Source organism: Melampsora larici-populina, assembly GCF_000204055.1.
Source record: "Melampsora larici-populina 98AG31 unplaced genomic scaffold MELLAscaffold_76, whole genome shotgun sequence".
Taxonomy (NCBI): Eukaryota; Fungi; Basidiomycota; class Pucciniomycetes; order Pucciniales; family Melampsoraceae; genus Melampsora; species Melampsora laricis-populina.
The window spans coordinates 61,737-82,149 of NW_006768840.1; the positions used below are offsets into that span (position 1 = coordinate 61,737).

General features: G+C 40.6%; 5 protein-coding genes across 5 annotated transcripts; 3 read left to right on the forward strand and 2 right to left on the reverse strand.

Moving 5' to 3' along the window:
• Positions 1-947: 947 nt before the first annotated feature.
• MELLADRAFT_113035 (uncharacterized protein) lies at positions 948-2,930 on the reverse strand (the record flags this gene model as incomplete). Its single annotated transcript, XM_007417668.1, has 9 exons — positions 948-1,034; positions 1,165-1,245; positions 1,345-1,458; positions 1,563-1,713; positions 1,830-2,156; positions 2,242-2,314; positions 2,395-2,430; positions 2,666-2,739; positions 2,842-2,930. 9 exons carry the CDS (start codon positions 2,928-2,930, stop codon positions 948-950), a joined length of 1,032 nt encoding a protein of 343 aa, XP_007417730.1.
• Positions 2,931-3,700: 770 nt separating this feature from the next.
• On the forward strand, positions 3,701-6,093 carry MELLADRAFT_94938 (uncharacterized protein; the record flags this gene model as incomplete). Its single annotated transcript, XM_007417636.1, has 11 exons — positions 3,701-3,958; positions 4,008-4,290; positions 4,434-4,456; positions 4,505-4,622; positions 4,684-4,835; positions 4,899-5,096; positions 5,164-5,242; positions 5,333-5,464; positions 5,528-5,656; positions 5,845-5,848; positions 5,928-6,093. The coding sequence occupies 11 exons, from the start codon at positions 3,701-3,703 to the stop codon at positions 6,091-6,093; spliced, it is 1,542 nt and encodes a 513-aa protein (XP_007417698.1).
• Positions 6,094-6,973: 880 nt separating this feature from the next.
• Positions 6,974-8,398, reverse strand: MELLADRAFT_25498 (family 4 carbohydrate esterase; the record flags this gene model as incomplete). Its single annotated transcript, XM_007417609.1, has 5 exons — positions 6,974-7,122; positions 7,289-7,387; positions 7,467-7,559; positions 7,690-7,823; positions 7,932-8,398. Coding segments are annotated over 5 exons (942 nt in total), but the record flags the coding sequence as incomplete, so codon positions are not given.
• A 1,701-nt stretch (positions 8,399-10,099) lies between these two features.
• MELLADRAFT_40488 (family 4 carbohydrate esterase) lies at positions 10,100-11,055 on the forward strand (the record flags this gene model as incomplete). The annotated part of the gene is made up of 3 exons (XM_007417612.1): positions 10,100-10,596; positions 10,677-10,810; positions 10,907-11,055. 3 exons carry the CDS (start codon positions 10,100-10,102, stop codon positions 11,053-11,055), a joined length of 780 nt encoding a protein of 259 aa, XP_007417674.1.
• A 5,750-nt stretch (positions 11,056-16,805) lies between these two features.
• On the forward strand, positions 16,806-19,962 carry MELLADRAFT_118380 (uncharacterized protein; the record flags this gene model as incomplete). The annotated part of the gene is made up of 12 exons (XM_007417648.1): positions 16,806-16,885; positions 16,953-17,040; positions 17,120-17,167; positions 17,252-17,345; positions 17,441-17,515; positions 17,593-17,656; positions 17,722-17,867; positions 17,935-18,042; positions 18,098-18,690; positions 18,851-19,061; positions 19,141-19,525; positions 19,659-19,962. 12 exons carry the CDS (start codon positions 16,864-16,866, stop codon positions 19,856-19,858), a joined length of 2,034 nt encoding a protein of 677 aa, XP_007417710.1.
• Positions 19,963-20,413: the final 451 nt, after the last annotated feature.

The window sequence follows — 20,413 nt, forward strand, 5'->3', positions numbered from 1 at the left end:
AACTTATTGTATGAATTGAGTGGGTAATTATTTACACTGAATTCATCGGTAACCAAAGTGATCCTTACTAAATCAGTTGAAGCTCAGAAGAAGCTCTTATAAAGACTCTTAGAAATCCAACAACAGGGTCTCTTGTTTCCCGACTTAGTACTTGGTTCTTCCTTCTCCAGAATCCCATTTTCTCAACTCAAGCCATAAGATGGCTTACTACTTACCCAGAATCTCCCTGTACATATCCGAATCCGATTGATTTTGTATATATGGCTGTGTAGACTGAATAAGTAGTCATCATCCGATTCCTGGTTTATTTGGGTTTCATGTCTTAGGTCAACAGTCGTGATTTGGAAATGGAATCGAGTTCAAAAAATTCATGGCTCATTTCCAGCTCAACTTCATCCCCCTTCAAAGAAATTTTCCTCAAGTCTTTAATCATTTCTTGATCCGTGTGGTGCGCTTGAGCACCTCAACCGTTCGCGCACCAAAGCTCATTATTTTGCGCGGCACCCATACCTTCATTATGGTAGGTTTTCAATCCCCGTCACGCCTTTGCAGGTAATCGTGACTATTTTCTCAGTACATGTGAAAGATTTTTTGGTTACACAAGACGTTTTGAATTTTGTAGGAGTAGGTATCATTCCAAATTGACAAGTGATGAAAACCCACATTGCTGTCGTCACTGAGATATTCCATTTTTTGTAAAGAAGAACAGATTTGAAGTCATTAAAACTTACCATGTAATTACTTTAAACCTCTTCAAATGAATTTCTCAGAATCTCTTTGTTCAAAAAAAGGTTTCATGAAAACCAAAAAAAAAACAAGGTTTATGAAGTCCTAGTTTGAACCAAAAAAAATGCATTCTAAAAAGATTGAAAACAAAAAGGAACGTCTATACAACAAAAAATCAATCACGAGTCCAAAAAGAGCATATATAGAAGATCAACCAAAGTTTAATCTGTAGATTGAATTTGTTTAAGAAATTCGTAAATCATTGATGAAACTTCTGAATGAAAATTACTTGTTGGATGTAATGAATCCTAAAAAAAATCATCAAAAGAAATCAATAAATCAAAGAGTTCATCAAAGAGAAAAGATAGAGAAAAGATAGAAAGAGAGAGAAAGAGAGAAAGGATGAGAAAGAAAGAAAGAGGGAGAAAGAGAACTAACCCAATATTGAAATCCATTAGGGTTCTTACAAGGAATCAAATGAAGATCAGTAATACAAGAACCAGGCGTAGTGATCCCATACTAAACCCAAAAAAACCAACAAATAAACCAATCCCATTTAGTGATTAAGAAGTACTTTTTTGAGGATTTTTGGGGGGATAGAGATGATTTGGTACTTACTTCTTTTGGTTTCTTTTCTACATCTTTCCAAAACTTGATGGTATCAAATACACTTAAATGATTAATTGATAAATCATTTTGAATCGAAATTAAATTAATCTTATTAATCAAATCCTAAGAAAACCAAAAAACCAAAAAAAAAAACCCAAAAAACCAAAAAGTTACTATTCAAGATCATTTTTTTCTTTTTGGTTGGAGATGAAAAAAGGGGGAAATACCTTTGAGAATTTAGTTTCCATCATTTCCATGAGAGATAAGTATGAATTGTATAACTCGGGGTTTAGTTTTGATCTTTGATTTGATTCGGTTTTGATTAGTTGAGTAATATGTAATAGAGGTGGTGTTAGGATCACGAATTGAGGTGATAATCTGTACCAACAAAATTCATCAGATTAAATTCCACTTAAACTAATTCATCGGCTCAAGACATCATCATGTTTTTTATTCAAGATTATTCTCTTCAGAAAAGAAAATAGTAAGCTTACTGATTCACATTAGAATCTTGAATAAGACTTTCGATCTGATCAGACAACTGATCAATTTGCAACTCCATCAAGAACGAAACATTATGAAAAACGTTAATGATCTGATGATCATCCTGAGTGGTTAAAGTAGATTGTCTCCAAAGTGATATCAATGGATTGATTCCAATCCATATCATATGTAAAACTTTTTCTACATTCCGCGAGTCTGAGTTTGAGGGTGGGTTTAATGAATTGTATAGGTGTAAGTCGGATATGTAGTTGCTGATTTGGGTCTTCGTGTCTGGGACTGTATTTGAGGTTAATTGGTTGTTGATATGCGCTCCGTTACTAATATCAAAACAAAGAAATCATGGTTGGTTTGATAGTCTGGATTGGTTTGGGTTGGTTTGTGGGGGTTTGGCGGATGACTTACTATGCGTAATTTAACCGAGTGACTTTTTGGGTTGAAGTTGAAAGTTTAAGTGAAAGAAATTCATTCCAAACAGCTATTAACCAAAACCATTCCAAAAATCAATCTTCTGATCCATTATTTTGTAAATTTTTATGAGATAAGAGGTATACTTACGTCCATTAGAATATCTACCTCCTATAGCCGGTGGAACTATATCAGATAATTAAAATAGTATCAACTTTTGTTTAGTTTATTTTCAGATAAATCGAAGAATAAGATGATTTACCAGAGAATGAAGTTTGGAGTTCAGGTGAACGAGGATGGCCATCATCTAATTCAAAACAAATTTCCTAAATCAATACCACTTAAAAGTTTTCTTTCTGCTTGAAATTGAAATTTTGAAATCGAAAGAGGTGTTCAAATGAAGTTGATGAATTGCGTGTACCTGAGTAAGAGTCACCAAAGATTACTAGACTTGTGTAATTAAATTCGAAATCAGTGGTATATTTATCAAATGGTCTAAACAAAATCAATTTGTTTATGAAAAAAGAATGGGTTAGTTCAAGCATCAAGTACTCATATATAGGAATATCATCTGGTTTTTGAAATCAACACACTCACGATGAGACTGTGCTTTGAACAAGAAAATGTAAAAGAATGAATGTAGATGCCTTTGTCCGTAAAGTCAATGAATGTAAAGCTCTTCTCATCTTTCTTTTTTTTTGTATAAGAAAAATCAAGATTTATAATGAATGTTTAATAGTCCAAACTAAAGAGTGAAAAATAATGAATGGTTTGAAAATGAAGCTGTTAGAGCTTGGGGAAGAGGGATTTGATTCTAGGCTTGAATCGAAATCAAAAGAGTGATCAACTTGGCATGAAAGTAGTTTCATAGTCGGTCAAAAATACCTTCATGGCTGGTTCATCAATTCTAGTGTTTCAAATCAAATCAAAAGTTTTCTTTTATTTTCCATGTTTTATGAAACATGAAACTTGAAAATCTATCAAACTGTTCAAAGACTTTTCGATACATAGAACTTAGGTGAAACGAGTTTGATGATTTCTTTTCATGGATCTCTTCGTAGGATGTGTTTGATCAGACCATATACAATTGTAGATTAGTTTTAGTTTACTCCTTGGAAAGATTGGTCAAAATTGTAGTTGAGGTAGGTTGAGGTCATGGAGACAAGCAAAGAAGGAAGTTTACGATTACATAGTTTCAGCCGAAGTTGTGCTCGTTGAGGCTCGTTGGCGACGGTCAAGAAGATCACCTTGTGATGTGTGTGAATGAAATGTGATAAATATGAAAGCTTCGGGCGCTCCGATGACACGGGTTCTGCATTTGCCTCAGCTTTATCCAGAAGCAGGACGGATCCTGTCCCGACGGACACGCGAAAACACTCTTCAAATCGAGCAAGAGGTTGTCTGGTTAATTCTTGATTCCTATAAACCACATCCTCTCTATCATTAATCCACCAGTATGGTAGGATCCCCACCATCTTCACACGACAGATTGCCTTGTCTGCCGTCCTCTGGACAGGTACATGCAAACTATGATTCAATTCCACGAGACTCGCCAACTAGCGAAACACCTCGGGACTCCAGATACTCAAGTAACCGATTCAATGGAAGCAGACCATCAAGGTCTTCATTGCCCAAGCTGCAGCTCTCAATCATCTGTCTCATGAGACTTTGCGAGCCCATAGCATTCACTGTAGTTTTTCCAATGGTGGCATTTGTGCGTTGATTTTGACCTGGGTCCAGCATGAAACGCGACTTTGCCAAAGTTGATGCCCGTCTGGTGCAATCCTGATCCGAAGATGGTGGCAGATTTCAATAAATCACTCACTGAAAAGGAAATAGGTTTCTATTCTGGAGCAGTCGAATCGGTCTTTGCTTTTTCACAACTTTTGACCATCATGGTATGGGGAAAGCTTAGTGACCGGATCGGACGCAAGCCTGTCATCTTGTGCGGTTTGTCCGGCGCTATCATGTCTACCATCATTTTCGGTTTCAGTCATAGCTTCGCGCAGATGCTGTTAGCCAGAGGCCTTGGTGGTATCCTCAACGGTATGTCACCACTGCCTTTACAACATTCTCGCGAGTCATCCTACGTTGGCTGACCGTCTGCTTATATATCCCCAGGAAATTCTGCGTATGTTATTTCTTAGCTGAGCGCTCGGAATTGGCTCCTCTGACACTTTGAATTTAAGATACGTCTAGTGTCATCAAATCTGTAAGTCAAACATTTTCGATTTTCCTTGAGGGCGGTATTCAACCAAAGTTGCCACTGGTATCTCAACAGATGATGGCCGAAATGACAACGCCCGAGAATCAAGCCCTGGGATTTTCTTTCCTGCCTCTGAGCTTCGCCATGGGCTCTACGATCGGCCCGCTTATAGGTACTTCCCATGCTGATCAACACTCTACTTCTGGCAAACTAATGATGCCAAAATCCTTCAGGCGGCTATCTTTCCCAACCTGCCGAGAGATTTCCTAACAGCTGGTTCGCTCGGACACATTTCTGGCACGATTTTCCATGGGTACTTCCCTGCTTTGTGGCTAGCATCGTTCCCCTGGTATCGTGCGTGCTTGGTTATGTGTACCTGGAAGAGGTCAGCTACAGTAGAGCAGCTATCTCTCAGCTGACACCCTTACTGACTTAGTGATCACACCAGACACTACCTTTGAAGAGGTCCATACCTCACATTGAATCGAGTGCTATGGACGCCTCGAATTGTGAAAGTACCACGCCCCTCCTTCACGATAGTCCTGCCGTGGTTTCAGCTGAACCTGTTTCACCGGGCATTTTTGTGCTACTGCGAGACCGCAATTTACGTACAATATTAGTCAACTACTCGCTATTATCATTCCAGGTAAATTGCTCAATCTGCAAGGTCACATTTCTTTGTAACTCCTGACAAGATATGCGTTTCCTTATAGACAATTGCGTTGGAGGCTCTTTTGGTCTTGTTTGCCTTTACACCTATCAAATCCGGGGGTATCGGCTTCTCTGCTGCAAGTTGAGTTTTTTTTAAATTCTGATGTAACATTTTCTTTGATACAAAGTGTGTTCTTACTCGCCTTATGGGTCATTTCCACTTTCTATCAGATATTGGCATTGCTCTTTCTATCTCAGGAGTTTTTACCATGATCGTACAGTTAACGTTGTTTTCTTCATTACAAAAGAAATTCGGAACCGTCAAACTCTATCAAATATGCATGTCAGCGTACCCTGTGATATGTAAGTGAAGCTGTCACGAGACTCTTTTATCACCAATTTTGACAGATTTCTTTTCCTTTCCAGTTCTCTTATTTCCTTTGATCCACTTGACTGCTCTTGTCGAGCAATCTCAAAAGGATGGTAGTTTCATTGGAGTATGGATTGGTTTAGGCATTCTATTGGCTCTGAAAACTACAGCAAATATCGTATATTGTAAGCATATTGATCATAGACATCTAGTCCCCTCTTGGCTTGTTGATCAGCCAACTGCGACTGCTCATCTTCCCTTTTGATCCCGCCGTCATGAACTGGTCAGCTTGTAATATGATACTCGTCAATTCTGTTGCGCCCACAAGGAATTCGCTTGGGACCATCAATGGCATTGCTCAATGCTGTGCAAGGCAAGTGAATTTTGATCAGATTAACACCTTGCCATTTTTTTGATAACTTTGACTTGCGCTTTTTGGAAAAATAGTTTGGTGAGAGCCATTGGACCTGTCATGGCCTCTAGCATGTTTGCAATCTCAGTATTGCATAACGATTTCTTGGATGGTAATACTGTGTTTTATGTTTTTGCTTGTATTGCATTGTTGGCTTTTTTGAGCTCGCTTACTATTCAAGAAGGTGGTGAGCTTTGGAGGAATGATTAACATTGGTCAGAGTGAAATCTGTATGTAGTGTGTGTGTTAAACGTCTTTTAATATAATCCAAAAAGCAATATTTGTAAAAAAAAGTTTCAAACTTGTGGCACAAATGGTGAGAACAATTTTCTCATGTTGGGTTAGGTGTTACCGTAAGGAAATTGGTTCAAATTGTGTTGATTATCTCCTATCCCCAATATCAAAGACTCTATCAATTTGATTTCACTCTCAAGCAAAGCAGACTTCTATATTAAACAACAATTTGAACCCTGTCCAAAGTCACAAAGACACTTTTGTTACAAGCAATACATATTAATACAAAATACAAGAAATATTTGGGTCCCACACTTTCAGAATTTCTGTGTTAGAATCCAGAGCAATCAAGAAATGCCTTTGTGCAGGAATCCAAGGGGTTCTGGGTCCAAGATGCCACTGACTGAGGTATCCATGATTATGATTGGTTTTACGACTTTGGTGCAAGCACCTTGGATGCCAGGTTTCAAACCAACTACCACTCAATATCACAAGACCAACATGCGAGAAATTCAAATCCCCTGAGCTCTTAATGAGCTTCTAAGAGTGCAAGAAAGGATATAGTGAAAATAACTATTATCAAGCCATTGAGGTTCTGATGGGTTGAGGTTCCAGATGAAGTTTGGTGGGTGGCAGGAGCCTTTTTCACGTCTGCTGAATTCTTTTGTACTTCTATTGGATCCTTTGTTACTGCTGAAGCTGTTTGATTCTTCTTCAAGTTGTGCTCAAGGGGACTTGCACTTGGGGTTCTTCCTACTGAAGTTTCATTTTTGTTTTTGTTAATAGTACTAGTAGGACCTTCAACTTTGGCTTTGATACTATTATTAACACTTTTTGGAATGTTGATATTGCTTTTGCTTGCGGTCTCGAAGAAATTTTGTCGACTTTCAAGTCCAAGACAAGTTGCAATTGGCTCCACTTTCAAGTTAGGAAACTCCTTTGCAGCAGGAAGAAAACTATTTATGGAAAGGGCGACTGCCTCAGCGAAAAGATCGTGAGCAAGAACTAACCCAACATAAGATTTCCCGTTGATTTTGGTTAAATTATTGTGAGATTGAGTTTGGTACAAGATGTAGGCAATTCGATGCAATATCAACGCCAGAGATGGGAGTGCAGTCGTTACATGTCAGTATCAGTTTGGGGTCAATCAAAAATGCTATCGATCACCCACCAATAAAGCCAGTCGCAAGGCTAGCCTGAGCTGATAGAATCTTTTGAAACTCGGCTGAAGCTTCTTTTGCTGTCGACTGTTTAGCCACCACTCTCCAATCTAATGGTGAAAGGATTCAATTCGGAAGCCGGGCACAAGGTCAATGTCTGGCTCAATTTGACGGCTCAAAAGAAATCACCTTCGGTGTCAAATGATCCTGAGGGTCCAGTGGTCCAAATGTAATTTGTTAATCCCATTGACTTTAAGATGTATCTAACCCGATCATCAACATCTGAGAATTCAGTTACATGCAGATTAGCAAACAAAATTACTTCCAAAGTCTCATTCAGAAAGTCGAGGTTTCCTCTGAGAGACAGACCAAAGGGAATGAAATCTTTTGGAACCCCAAAACATTGACTCACCGCCATAGGGAGGTCTAAAACAGTTGGGAGTGACACCGATTATATCTTGGAAAGCCTTCATTGACCAAGCAATCTCGGCTACAATCTCTTCATTCGTAAGGGTGGTTAAAGAGGGATGTGACCAAGTATGTATGCTTCATTTGATCCAAAGGTCGGAAAGCACAGAGGATCAGAAACTTGATATTTTTTCCCTTTTACCCAATCATACTGTGAAGTGGCAAGACCGGGATAGGGCGACTCACCATTGCTGATGTGATGCCATGTATTCAGCTTGGAGTAATTCAGGGTTCGAGATAGCACGGGAACCAACGACAAAGAAAGTGGCCTTTAACTTTTGTTTTTCGAGATAGTCAAGTAAGACAGGTGTGAACTCAGATGGACCATCGTCAAAACTGGCACCCCAGGTGCCTTTGTTGGGGCAAACTGTTACATCTTCAGCTCGTGTGCAACCACCACAACTCCACCAACAATTTCCATCCTTTCCAGCCTTTGCGATTTGATCAGGGTTAAAGGTCTGATTGTTACAGCCTTCTAGACCTGTGGGTTTGATAGACGGTGCCTTGGTTAGATCAATTTGTTTCAGCCAACTTTGCACCACTGGAGAATTGATGGGCGGAACCTTGTCCAATGGTGGATAATCGCTAGGCTTGATAGTCACAGCGGGGAGGGGAACCGCGCCTGGAACGGGCGATGGTGTCCCAGGCTCGTAACGTTTTGTGATCACAGACCCGCGCGGTAGCGTTAGCAAGGTAGAAGCATCTCCAGCTGAATTTTGAGCGTAGGCCAGAAGCAAAGTATTAAGAAATTGGTAGACCAAATATACGCCAATTATTTGATGTGAACGTGTTCCGGGCCCCATTGGCATGACTCAACACTTTGCGTACGTGCAAATTCGAGTGAGCAGATAGATGATGAGCGGAAGAGGAAGAAGTATCTTAGTAGTAAATTAGGTCGTAATCCGCCGATTTTTTTGAAAATATTTAAATCTATGGCGACTCTGTCGTAGATTCTTAGATAAACTGTAGCAAATGGACGAGACAGAATGATGTGAAGTTAGAGTGAACGCAAGGGGAGGGAAAGCTGATCCAAGTGATCAACCTGGACTCTTACTCTACCTTACTCTATAATTAATAATGGAAGTTGTATCTCAGCTGTGGTCTCAAGGCAACTTCGACGCAAGGATATGTCATTCTCCCCATCCGAATGGTGATCGGTTACGAGGCACGTCGGTGGCCTCGTGCGTTCACCTTCAAAGTTACCAGCCAATCAAAAACCGATACCATTTGGCTCACTATATGATTAAATTCATACGTAAGAGGGTTTGCAGAGGTAGTATTTCTTGATGGATCGGAGCCCCGATAAAAGCTCTTTCGCAAAGCACACGTTACGCCGTTTTGTCAAAGCCAAAGTATCGCATTCGAATGGCTAATAACCTAACCTTAGCGAAGCTTCAAAAATACCACGCTGAACTTGAATTTAGTCATACATAGTACCTTTGTTGACGTTGAGTGGGGGAGGAATTTGGTTGCGCATAGGCATCGGTTGGCCAGGACGAGGATGGATTTTTACACAGCCTCGCCTGCTCATCCTCCAGCTCGTAACTACAAAACGTGCCAGAAAGACACTGACGTCGGAAGCTACTACGCTGGGATTCAAGCTGCTCTACCCAATTTTTAGCCCGACCGTCGAAAGAAGCCGTAATGACGTTACCCCACCTAGCTTTACACATGCCTCAACGGCGGGGGATTGCCTATTCGGCTCCGGCAGTTTGCGGGACTTATCGCCCCGCTGAGCCTGAACCCACACGTCTCACCTCTTGTTACAATTGACCTGCGCGCGTATAGTTTTTTGAGTGTGCCCATGCTGCTTATAATTGCGTCCGTTTCTTTTGTCATTTTCTGCGCCGCGGAAGAGTGCCATTGCATTAAATGCAAGTCCACCTTGTGAAGGCATGTTTCCTCCAGAAAACAAATGGGAATACGTAGTAGCTTTGAGGGGTCGACGAAACGGTGGCTATGACAAAGCTGCCTAGCCTTTGAGGCGGTTCTTGAATGCTTCCGTCCTTTGTTCAGACTTACCTTGCTATACCTTGCAAATAAATATCTATCCAGAGTGCTGTTTGAGCCCTTGCAAAGTTTTCCTTTCCCTCCAAAACAGTCTTAGGATCCCTCTGTAAATCTGACAGCCTAATTTTTATCCAGTTTCCCTTCGTTATTAAAACAACCTTCATCAAAATTTGTAGCCCAAAGGATCAACCCTTATAGCTCTTTCACTCATTCTATCCAACATGCCTTATCATTACACCAACCACTATAGGGCATCCAGGAAAACGCCCTTGTGGTTTACCATGATGTTTACTTTTGTATTTGCTGTGGCGCAGAGCACATCTCTGACAGACGAACAATTAGTGATGCTTCCGGAAACTCCTCAAAATTATACTTTCCCAGCTGGTGCAGCGGCTCCAATCCCTGGTTTCCCCAACTTACCGAGTGTAACAATCGACCCATCGAAATATCCGGCTCTAGACCAAGTTCCTCCAGTTGATTCGGATATCGTAAAACAATGGGTATCAAAGATTGATATGTCAAAAGCACCCAACGTTTCTGTGAATGGACTCAACGGATGTACAAACACGACCTTTAATGCCGCATCAATTGCTAAATCAGGTAGCGATGGAAATTGTTGGTCAACCTGTAGCGGGTGTATCCGGGACACAGATGTGACGAGTTGTCCCAATAAAGGGACATGGGGTGCGAGTTTTGACGATGGACCATCGCCGTATACCCCGAGTCTCTTGCAATACCTAGATCAGAAAAAACTCAAAGCAACATTTTTCGTAGTTGGATCAAGGGTCATTAGTTATCCCAAAGTATTGCAAGCTGAATATATGTCCTCACATCAAATTTGGTAAGTGAAGATCCAAAAGAATAAAACCCAGTGAGCCCGTGTTGAGATACTCATGAATATATATATTTCTTTTCAATCAGCTTACACACCTGGTCACATACATCTTTGACAACTTTGACAAATGAACAAATCATTGCAGAGTTTGCATGGTCAATGAAGGCTATAAAGGATGTCATTGGTGTGACCCCAAATTGTGCAAGGCCTCCTTATGGAGGTGAGTTAATCTTGGCACCTCCTTGAAGATCATCATGTTCCACCTTGGAACTTGTCTTATACTAATCATTCCACAATTTCTGTTGCTTATCCACAGATGTTGATGATCGTGTCAGGTACATCATGAAGTCTATGGGATTGAGCGTTATCCTCTGGACCTCTGTAAATGGAGTAGCCTTTGACACTGAAGGCAAGCATACCGCCCTTTCAGCTTCAAAGCCTTCTGCTCATGTTGCACGGAAGTAGATCACTTATATATCATTCTCTTCCCATAGACTGGAAGGTAGAAGCTGGAATGGAAAAACCCAGGGATTCAGTCAAGCAGTTCAGTAATATCTTGTCCCTGGAATCCAATTTACAAACCGGATTCATAGGCAAGTATCTTTGACACTTCATTTTATTTTTTGAGTAAATAGAAGGAAAGTGTAGAGCTCATCTTTGCCCAAATCTTGTGATTGGTATGTTCAACAGTTTTGGCTCATGACTTATTTCAGAAAACAATAGCATTGTCTATCAATGCCTTTCTACCTCAAGCATTAAAAACCCAAGGCCTTAAGGTGCAGAGTATTGGAACTTGTCTTGGACTCAAGCCATCTCAATCCTATTATGAGGGAATAAGTATAACTAACAATGGAAGTGCTCAAGCGTCAGCCACTAACAACTCTTCCCAGTCTCAGACAATGGCTAAGAACTCTCAGTCAAATCTTCTTGTAATTCCTGGAAAAATTTGGGCTTTTTCCATCTCTGCTTTGCTATGGGCATTAGTATGAGTGAGACATGGGTTTTTTATACTGAGCTTTGATGGACTCTTCAACAAATCTTGTGAAATTAGATGAATTTCACCTTTTTCATTTGGTCTCCGTGTTATTTCAAAATATAAAAAATGAGATGACTTCATATACAATCTAGATACCACATTCTTTATCACCATCTTTCTTGTTTAGCTTTCTTTGCAATTCCATATGAAAAAAACTGTTCAGATTTGAATGCTTTTTTGCATCTTTTGAAAGGAATAGTCCTGCATATAACGTAAGAAATGTGGACCGTGCAAACATCCATGGTTTTCAAGCTTCCATCATTTGTATGTGGAGCTAGAAAGAGACACCCCATTTGGTCACCAGTATTTTAAATGTATGTAGATGGAAGAGAAAAATCTAGAACTAGGCATCCCTACCACAAAATTTCAGGCGGTGCTTCCCATGAACCAGAATGTGTGTATATAGACTAGTGAGAATCTTCTGCAGAAGAAGTGACATTTCAACTTTTTGCAAAAGGCCCAAAACCCAAAGCCGCTGGCAAGCCTTCCAAGCCCAATTTGTTGGAGTCCAATCCATTTCTCTCAGTTACATCAATTATTAGGACTTGTTTCTGGAACCCAATAATAGTTTGTAGTTCCTTAAGTGCTATGTTAATAGTTGCACAATGAAAGAAACCTTTGTCTCATAAAGGGCTGATCTACCACAGCAGACTTTTGCTTATACTATTACAAATAAGCTTATTGTACTATGTGTGGTGTGGGGGGGCCAGGACCGCTGATAGCACCACCAAAGCCCCATTGTCTTGCTGGAGCCAACTTGCAATTTTTAGCAAATATGTTTGTTGTGAAACCTGGAGCCAAAAAGCCAAATTTTGGGATTTTTTATCCCAAACGTTGTAGAACTTAAAGCTCAACAAGAGCTTTACAGAGCTTAAAGAGGGATAATCTACCAATATAACTAACTAGTAGAAGTTGCCTAAGACTGCCTCTTTGAAAGAATCAACACGGGGTTTTGCTGAATTCTTTGGGATAAGGCACCAGAGAAATATGTCTCAATACTTAATTCAAGTATTATTCCCGTGATTTTTAGAAATAAAGAAATCTCAACACTATTGTAGTGTTATTCCAATCTGAGCACAACAAAAACACAACTTTAATTACTAGCAAAAGCAACAATCAGTTTGATTGTTATTCCAATGAAGACTTGTAGTCTTATCACACGTAAAGAAATCTCTCCTTTGATGTAAAGGGGCAATTTAGTGAACTTAGTACTGCTAAAGTAATTTAATAATGATTAAAACCACTCTAACAAAAGTATAAGATGAGTAAAAAGGGGAACAATGGCCCGTAAAATCCTTAACAATAGTATATAACCTTCCAATACCCTTCAACAATGGTCAACAACCTCCAAAAAACCTCAAAAACCGTCAAAATCAACAGAATTTCCTCCAATGTAATCATATGATGTCATGAATATTATTATTTTTAATGATTTAAGGCGTGAATTTAATCAATTGATGTGAATAAATGATGAACAGATCTTCTTATGATGAATACAGGTGATTTTTTCCTAATATTCATAGCTGAAATCCATTTTTGGAATTACGAATTTTTTGTAAAGTTGTTCAATTTTGGATTACTGTAGCTCATTTGATAGCCCTCGTGATTCTGACCATTTATCACCCCCATATCACCTATTTTTGATGTGTGATGAATAAGTTATTGAGCTGTAAAGATTGCAAAAATAAAGTTTTGTCATGTAAATGTCACATGTAACCTCCAAATTCGAAATTCATTCCAGTTTCTTTGTTGCCTTATAACTTTTTCACTACTCCTCCGCTACTAATGATTTAAAGGTTGTACATTATGAAACCAATGATTCTGCGTCGAATGAACTATTACACACCTAATTCTGACAAGTTTTAGCATATGTAATTCACTGAAAACCTCCAATTTTAATGAATTTTGACTATTTTCACGTCTAATAATGATTTTCCTTCTATCAAAAGATCATTCCACAGCACTCCAATCAATCACACAGCATTAAAATCATTCTGAAAAACTCTTGGCGCAATCAATCCATCAATGACATCACTACACAGGAATTAATACCATAGTACCTTTCTTCGAAATTTCCCTTTTCTTGAATAACTTCACACCTCCCTTATCAATCCTCATGATTAAAGTTGTTGCTGACTAATGTTATCCTTCTCTTTCACAATAAAACCTTCCTGAACCAATATCTCTTCTAATAATAAGCTAAAAACCACTTTCCAAGCTTTCATACCCATATTTTTGAATTTTTCTCCAAGTTTCTTAATATTCTTCTTCTTCTTTCATTCTTTTCATAACAGTTTCCATTCCTAAAGATCCAAACTAAATGTTCTTCTTCCTCAAATCTCTTCTTACTAATTCTCTTAATTTGATTTTCACTCTTATACTATTTTTATTGATCTTTTCGAATTTTTCTTTACTCTTAAATGTTCTTATCAATTGCTTATGTAAATATATGATTTGAAAGATAATGAAATGAAGATAATGAATCAACTTTGATAACCTTGATGACTAATAACTTCAATAATAATATTGCCTTTGACCAAAAACTCGAATTTTCACATAATTTTTAAATTTTTTGCTTAAGTAGAGATCTTGCTCACCACAACGTTTATGATTTTTTATCCTAAACTTTCATGATTGTTTCTATGGAACAATTCAATCTAGTCATACTGGTCATGTGGTGGGTGCAAGCTTGGGAAAAAGTACGCGCCTTCATTTTGGCTGGGGGCGCAAGAGGGCGCAGGAGGCGCGAGAGGGCGCAGGAGGTGCAAAAAAGGACAAAAATGGGCCAAGTTTTTGTTGATGCTTTGTCAGCCACATCTTCTACATCCCAGAAAACATTGTTAATCTCATATGAAAACCCTACAAACAAATTCAAAAGCAATAGTACAACAAAAATCAAAAAAATCATTGAACATGTGTTGCTATCAATGTAGTCCAAAATTTTGTTGTTGGGGTAACTTTCAATCCAGACTGTAAATGCTTCCATGACTGGAAGAATATGGTGTGGGGTGGTACCCATAACACACATTGATTGATTTGAAATGATTTGAAGGTGGAAGAGGACTGATTTCAGCAGAAAACCTTGTAGATCACATGCTTGGGTTCATGGGTGCGCCCACTCCAATTCAGACCAAAAAAGACACGCTTGGGCCAGGCACGTACTGAGGTGCCAAAATTGTGCCGCACCCAGGACCCCGGAAAGCGCTAAAGCAACATTCCGACGTGGATCCATTCCGGCCCCGAGGCCCCAACTTCCACTATTTGCATCAAGAGGAGGCATCTTGAGTTGAATTTCTGTGATGCCGGAGATGCGCCTTGGCCAGGGCTTTCGATGACATATACTTTTATTAATGTACCACCTGTCATTCCTGAGATATCCATGTGTAAGTACCCGGCCCCGCCAGGTATGGATTTCTGGGGCGGTTTGGGGAAAAAAATCACAAATCACACATTTCCGAAGCAACCAGATATTGTGAGGCTCCCAGATGTGTGCCATCTGATAGCCCTTGTTCAGGCGCATCTTGTGCACCACTCACTTATGCGGTACTGTGTCACATGGCCTTGCAATGAGTTCTTATCCAAAGACCCCCTCAGGTCGGAATGTTCCTTTAGCGCTTTCCGGGGTCCTCCGCACCCACCACATGACATACTGGCCACAGTCTCAGTCCAGCCAAAAACTGGCAAATCACCTAGACACATCATTTTAAGCCATTTACTCTCCACAAAGTCACAGGAAAATGTCCACCAGCCAAAGCAAACCCTTTGATGCAGATGAAATACTCTCCAGATGTCCTTGTAACCTGTGTGGTATCTGTAAGATAACAAAGAAAGGAAGTTTGTTTTGTTCAATTTGACATTGTGGTCTTAAGAAGAATGGAAGTAAATTCCAAGGTACATGTAGTTGGAATGCAGAGGTACACTGGGAATCCAGTGTGTATAGTTCAGCAAATTTCACCTAAATTACAAAGAAAAGTCTGAATCCACCACAGTCAATCTGGTATAAACTCTTGGTACATATGTCATATAGAGCCATGCAAGGAAAAGACCAGACTTGTGAGCTCACTCATACCAATCAGCTCAATTTGTGTCAAGCAACACACAACTTTTGAACCTTCTGCTCCACATCAACCCACCAAAAAATTAAAAATGAACACAGGATTTTCCAATGTCTCAAGGCTGTGTACTTTCTAAATTCTTGTTTCTAAAAATGTTCTTTTTTCAACCTTTTTCTCCAACTTTTTTGCTTCATCCAAGGACTTTGAAATGCCCAAATCTAAGTTTCAGATGTTCGTTGTCTCCCTGGAGCCAAATTAGGCACACTTTGGTGCATTTTTCAAATGTATGTGGTCAAATTGGAGCCAAAATGGGATTTTGGGCAAAAGCCAGCAAATCCACTCAGAGCTAAAAGGGCCAAAAATTGAGTTTTGACACAGTGGACCTTTATAGGGACTATCAGGGGTCCTGCCCCCCCCCCCCGAGGAAATGTAGGCTCTAGGGTGTAAAACCTTGACCATCCACTCCTCAGCGGCGAGACCAGAACTCAGGAGCCTCGGGCTTCTCAGCACCGGGCTGGTGGGTGGGTCTCAATTTTTTTTAGTAGCTTAGAAGCCCCTATAGAGTCTAATCGAATTTGCAAAGAAAAGCGAGTGGTACTCTGAAATTCTTTCACAATTTTCCGGTTCCTCTAAATGTGCCACACTCCTGTGGTTCTGTCAAACCTAACTGTGTGTGTAACATTACACAACTCCTGTGCTACCTTCAGAAATGGACTGTTGAGTATAGTGGGAACCATCAAGACACAAGAAGCCACGGACCGGGTAGTTTGTAATTACATACAACAAACATCTGATTTTCCTCTGGTACACCCTTGACCGTCAGGAATAAAAAAAACAAGAACTTCGAAAATTGGTCTTCTGAGGATATTTTCAATAGCCCTGAACAAGAGGACCCCAAAAATATCTTGATTTTTGAATTGAGTGATATTTGTGACTTTGGCAATCTTTTTTGAAAAATTATCCGATTAAGTGGCTCTTGATGGTTCCCACTATACCGCCGCAGGCTTTGGGAACTCCTGCAATACATGCGGGGCTATGACGTAAATATGAGCACATAGACGATAGCGCTCAAGCCTGCTCAAGCTCAATGCAACACACCTTCACTCAACCTCATCACCGTCACCGTTCTGAAGTGTTAAGTCCGGAGGGAAAGAAGACACAGGATTTCTGCAGGACACCAACATGAACTTCGACAGTATCAGAAGTCAGTTATCATCTCAATTCTATCAACCCTTTGTCTTCATCATTATTGACGCAGTCTGTAATGACAGAAATCGTCAGCGGCAAAAAGAGCCGATTGGTGGATCAAGAGCTGGGCACAGATCTAGATTTATCGTATATCACCGATAGGATCATCATGCAAGTCATCCGAACATCCAATATCTCCCTTGGTTTGATGGTTAGGTGACCGTTTTTGACAAGTTTTGCAACCTTGCAGAATGGGCTATCCTGCTAGCGGACTTGAGAGTCTGTACAGAAATCGCAGGTGAGGTACATTTGATTTGGGACTCGATGAGTGGATTTCCCCACAAGCAATGTCTGAAGTCAAGTTTTATGGTCACCATTTTAGGAAAGACGTACGAAGATGGCTGGAAGCACGTCACGACAAACATTATCGGATCTATAACTTTTGTCCCCGGAAGGAAAATGAGTATGAGGCCTCGGTAAATCGTTATCTTGATAGTTATCTGTCGTGAATACGCTGATTTCAATAATCCGCAGAATGCTTCAAGTCATGCTGACGTAATTTTTTCTTCAGTATTTCCACAACCAAGTTCGACGGTTCCCTTTTCCCGATCACCATGCCCCACCACTCTCGATGATCCCTTTGTTTGTGGGTCCTCGTACATGTCTTGTCGTACCTCATTTGACTGGAACTTATGTTTGTTCTCTCGATTAAACAAACCTCAGGTCCACAACATAAGCCACTTCCTCGACTCCGCGGCGGACAACATAGCAGTCATTCATTGCAAAGGTATACTTCCTAGGTTTTCATCACGTGAAGGATGAGGTTAAATCTGACGCAATTAATTCAAATAGCTGGAAAGGGAAGGTCAGGTACGATGACTGTATGTTACCTGATGACATTGGCTTCTCTGCCCCAGCCGCCACGCTTCAAAGATCTTTACATCAAATCTATACAGCAACTGGATGAAGCAACTACAGATAAGACTCAATCCTCTCATGTATGTCATCTACACTATCATTTCGGTCTTGATTTAAGACTGAATTACAATACTGCACCTTTGACAGTCTCACATGGCCGAAATTGTCGACAGAGATCTTCAAGCTAGTCAGGAAGATTATAAAGTATCTGGTACCGTAAAGCCGACTTTGAGTTCAGGAACGCGAACACAACCAGTAAGGGTAGAACCCGCTCCCCATAGGCTGGTAGCATATGTTCTCCATCTGAAAGATTCATGCAGATTACGCTAAAATGAGCCTTGTGGCATCCGTACACAGTGAGCGAACACGATTGAAGGAAGCAACCTCCCCAGCCGATACATCAATACAAGTAGAGGGCGCGCCACTCCGTGATGAGTCCGTCGCCGAAATAGTAGATGATTTGCGAACGCCGCGCCGAGTGGAAACATCTGATCTCCCATCCGTCAGAATACAAGATCAAACTTCGGATCTTATATTGATGACTCGAATGGCCGAGAAGATTCTATCTCTTTTCCAATTCCACACAAGCAGAAGGATGGCCGATCCAAACTCAGTACCTTATGGTATAAGTATTCCGTCTCAACGGCGTTCTATCCGATATTGGGGGGACGTTCTCTTGGGCAAGGATCCTCGCCCTGCCCCAGGACCACAACATAATACCATAGCGGGTCCACAAAAGATTGAGATACGATGGATCAAGGTCTTTGTCCCTGAAACAGTAAGATACGCAAAAGTATTTACAAGTAAGGGCAAGGTTGCTGTACAAGTGGGTAGATTCTCTCTAACATTGAAAGCACTCTCTCTGTCAACTGTTGTTAATCTTGATCATCCGTCATTATATTTGTAAGTTAGCGAGATATAAAGACTCGTATGCACACGACCTTCGAAATCAGGAATCTCGGCTTCGAGGATCGGGATGTTATCCCATAGTACATCCCCCTGTATCGCGCGATGACAAGGGAAATGAGCCTCCCAACCACAGAAACTACGCTTTTCCTGCCAGTCACCCGAGCCACGCACCCGACGTGTCAACTGCTCGCCCCCTTTTTGAAGGAAAGAATGACGATCAGGATTGGGAAGATCAGGATGAGATGATAAAAGCATTTGCTTCGTTCGGCCAAGAGAAGCGTCCCCTGCGAAAGCCGAAATCCTTGACAGCTGAAAACCCGTCAAGCGTACCTGAGACAATCGATTCAGAGAGACGCTCAGTAGAGGTAAGCCATCAATCTATTTAGGGGATTTATCTTGGTCATTATAATTTTCAACTTGATTGAATGATTCCCCATTTTCCAGCTAACCCGAGTCCCAGGTAGTCGAGCGTCAATCTCAACCACATACACCACGGAAACCTCTACATCCGGCTCCATGATTCACATTGATGATAGCCAGCTGGAGGAAACTCTTTCAAACAGCTTTTCTGATCATGATAACGAAAACCAAGAGCCAATCGCATCTCAATCTCGTTACCTTACGCCCGTTCGACTCTATGATGTTCCAGCCTGGCCCACAGCTGAGGAGACACCTGTGTTCAAGAAGATTAAAGGCGGAAAGAACATCGATGCTTCTGGTGGAATCAAAATCGACGCTGATCGGGAGATTCTATTGAGAATAGTACTTGGATCGACTGGAAAGAACCACGCATCCCTGCTACCAGATGCCACGCTCCTAGGATATCTATGTAAGACTCTTTATCTCGATTCCTCGACTACAAACTTTTGCTAACTTTATCTTTCTTCTCTCTTCCCATGCTCTCACTCATAAAACTCTCATGAACGTCGGGTCACTGATCTATCTTCATTCTGAATTCGCAGGGTTCATACCCGCATTTCATGAACCAGGCCTTGGAACCTTTTCATCCACCTCAAGGTTTGCAAAAGCAGAAGAGAACGATGAGCAAAGAGAAGTTGATTCATCATCAGATTTGATCATCACTTCTTTCCCCAAAGAAGAGATAGATTTCCTCAATGCTAACATAAGTAATATAGAAGTAGCTTGGAGGAGGGTACCATAAGATCTATTGTTTGAGTATGTAGCAAGGTGTATTGTTTGAGTATGTATGTAGCTTCTTGATCTCATATAGAAATGTAGCAATGCGCACAGTGACGTTGATATGGTAGGTTGATATGGACTGTATGTAAGAATCATGCATAATACAATGAGTTGTATAATGAAACTAAGGTTTTATTCAATTTGGGTGTTCATAAAGAGGACTATGATGTATGACATTTTTGAGACCCACCCATGATGGTTTGAAGGTGGAAGGTAAGTGGTACACAAGCCTCTGCCTGGAACAAGACATGTTAACTCTTGGCCATTGCTATTTGCTGCCTGCAGAAAACCCATGGAGGTGCTGTCCCCATGGGTTTTCTGCAGGCAGGTTTCCCACAAAAAAAGCACCTGCATTGTGGGTACTGGCTCTGAAATCCGCAATGTAGGCGCTGTTTTTGATGCAAAAAGTGCCTTGTACATGATTATTTGAAATGTAGGTGCTTTTTTGTAGCACCTACATCCACCTTTGGTCATGCTGGAGCACCTGCAACGTCTCACTGGTCTCTGACAGCCATTT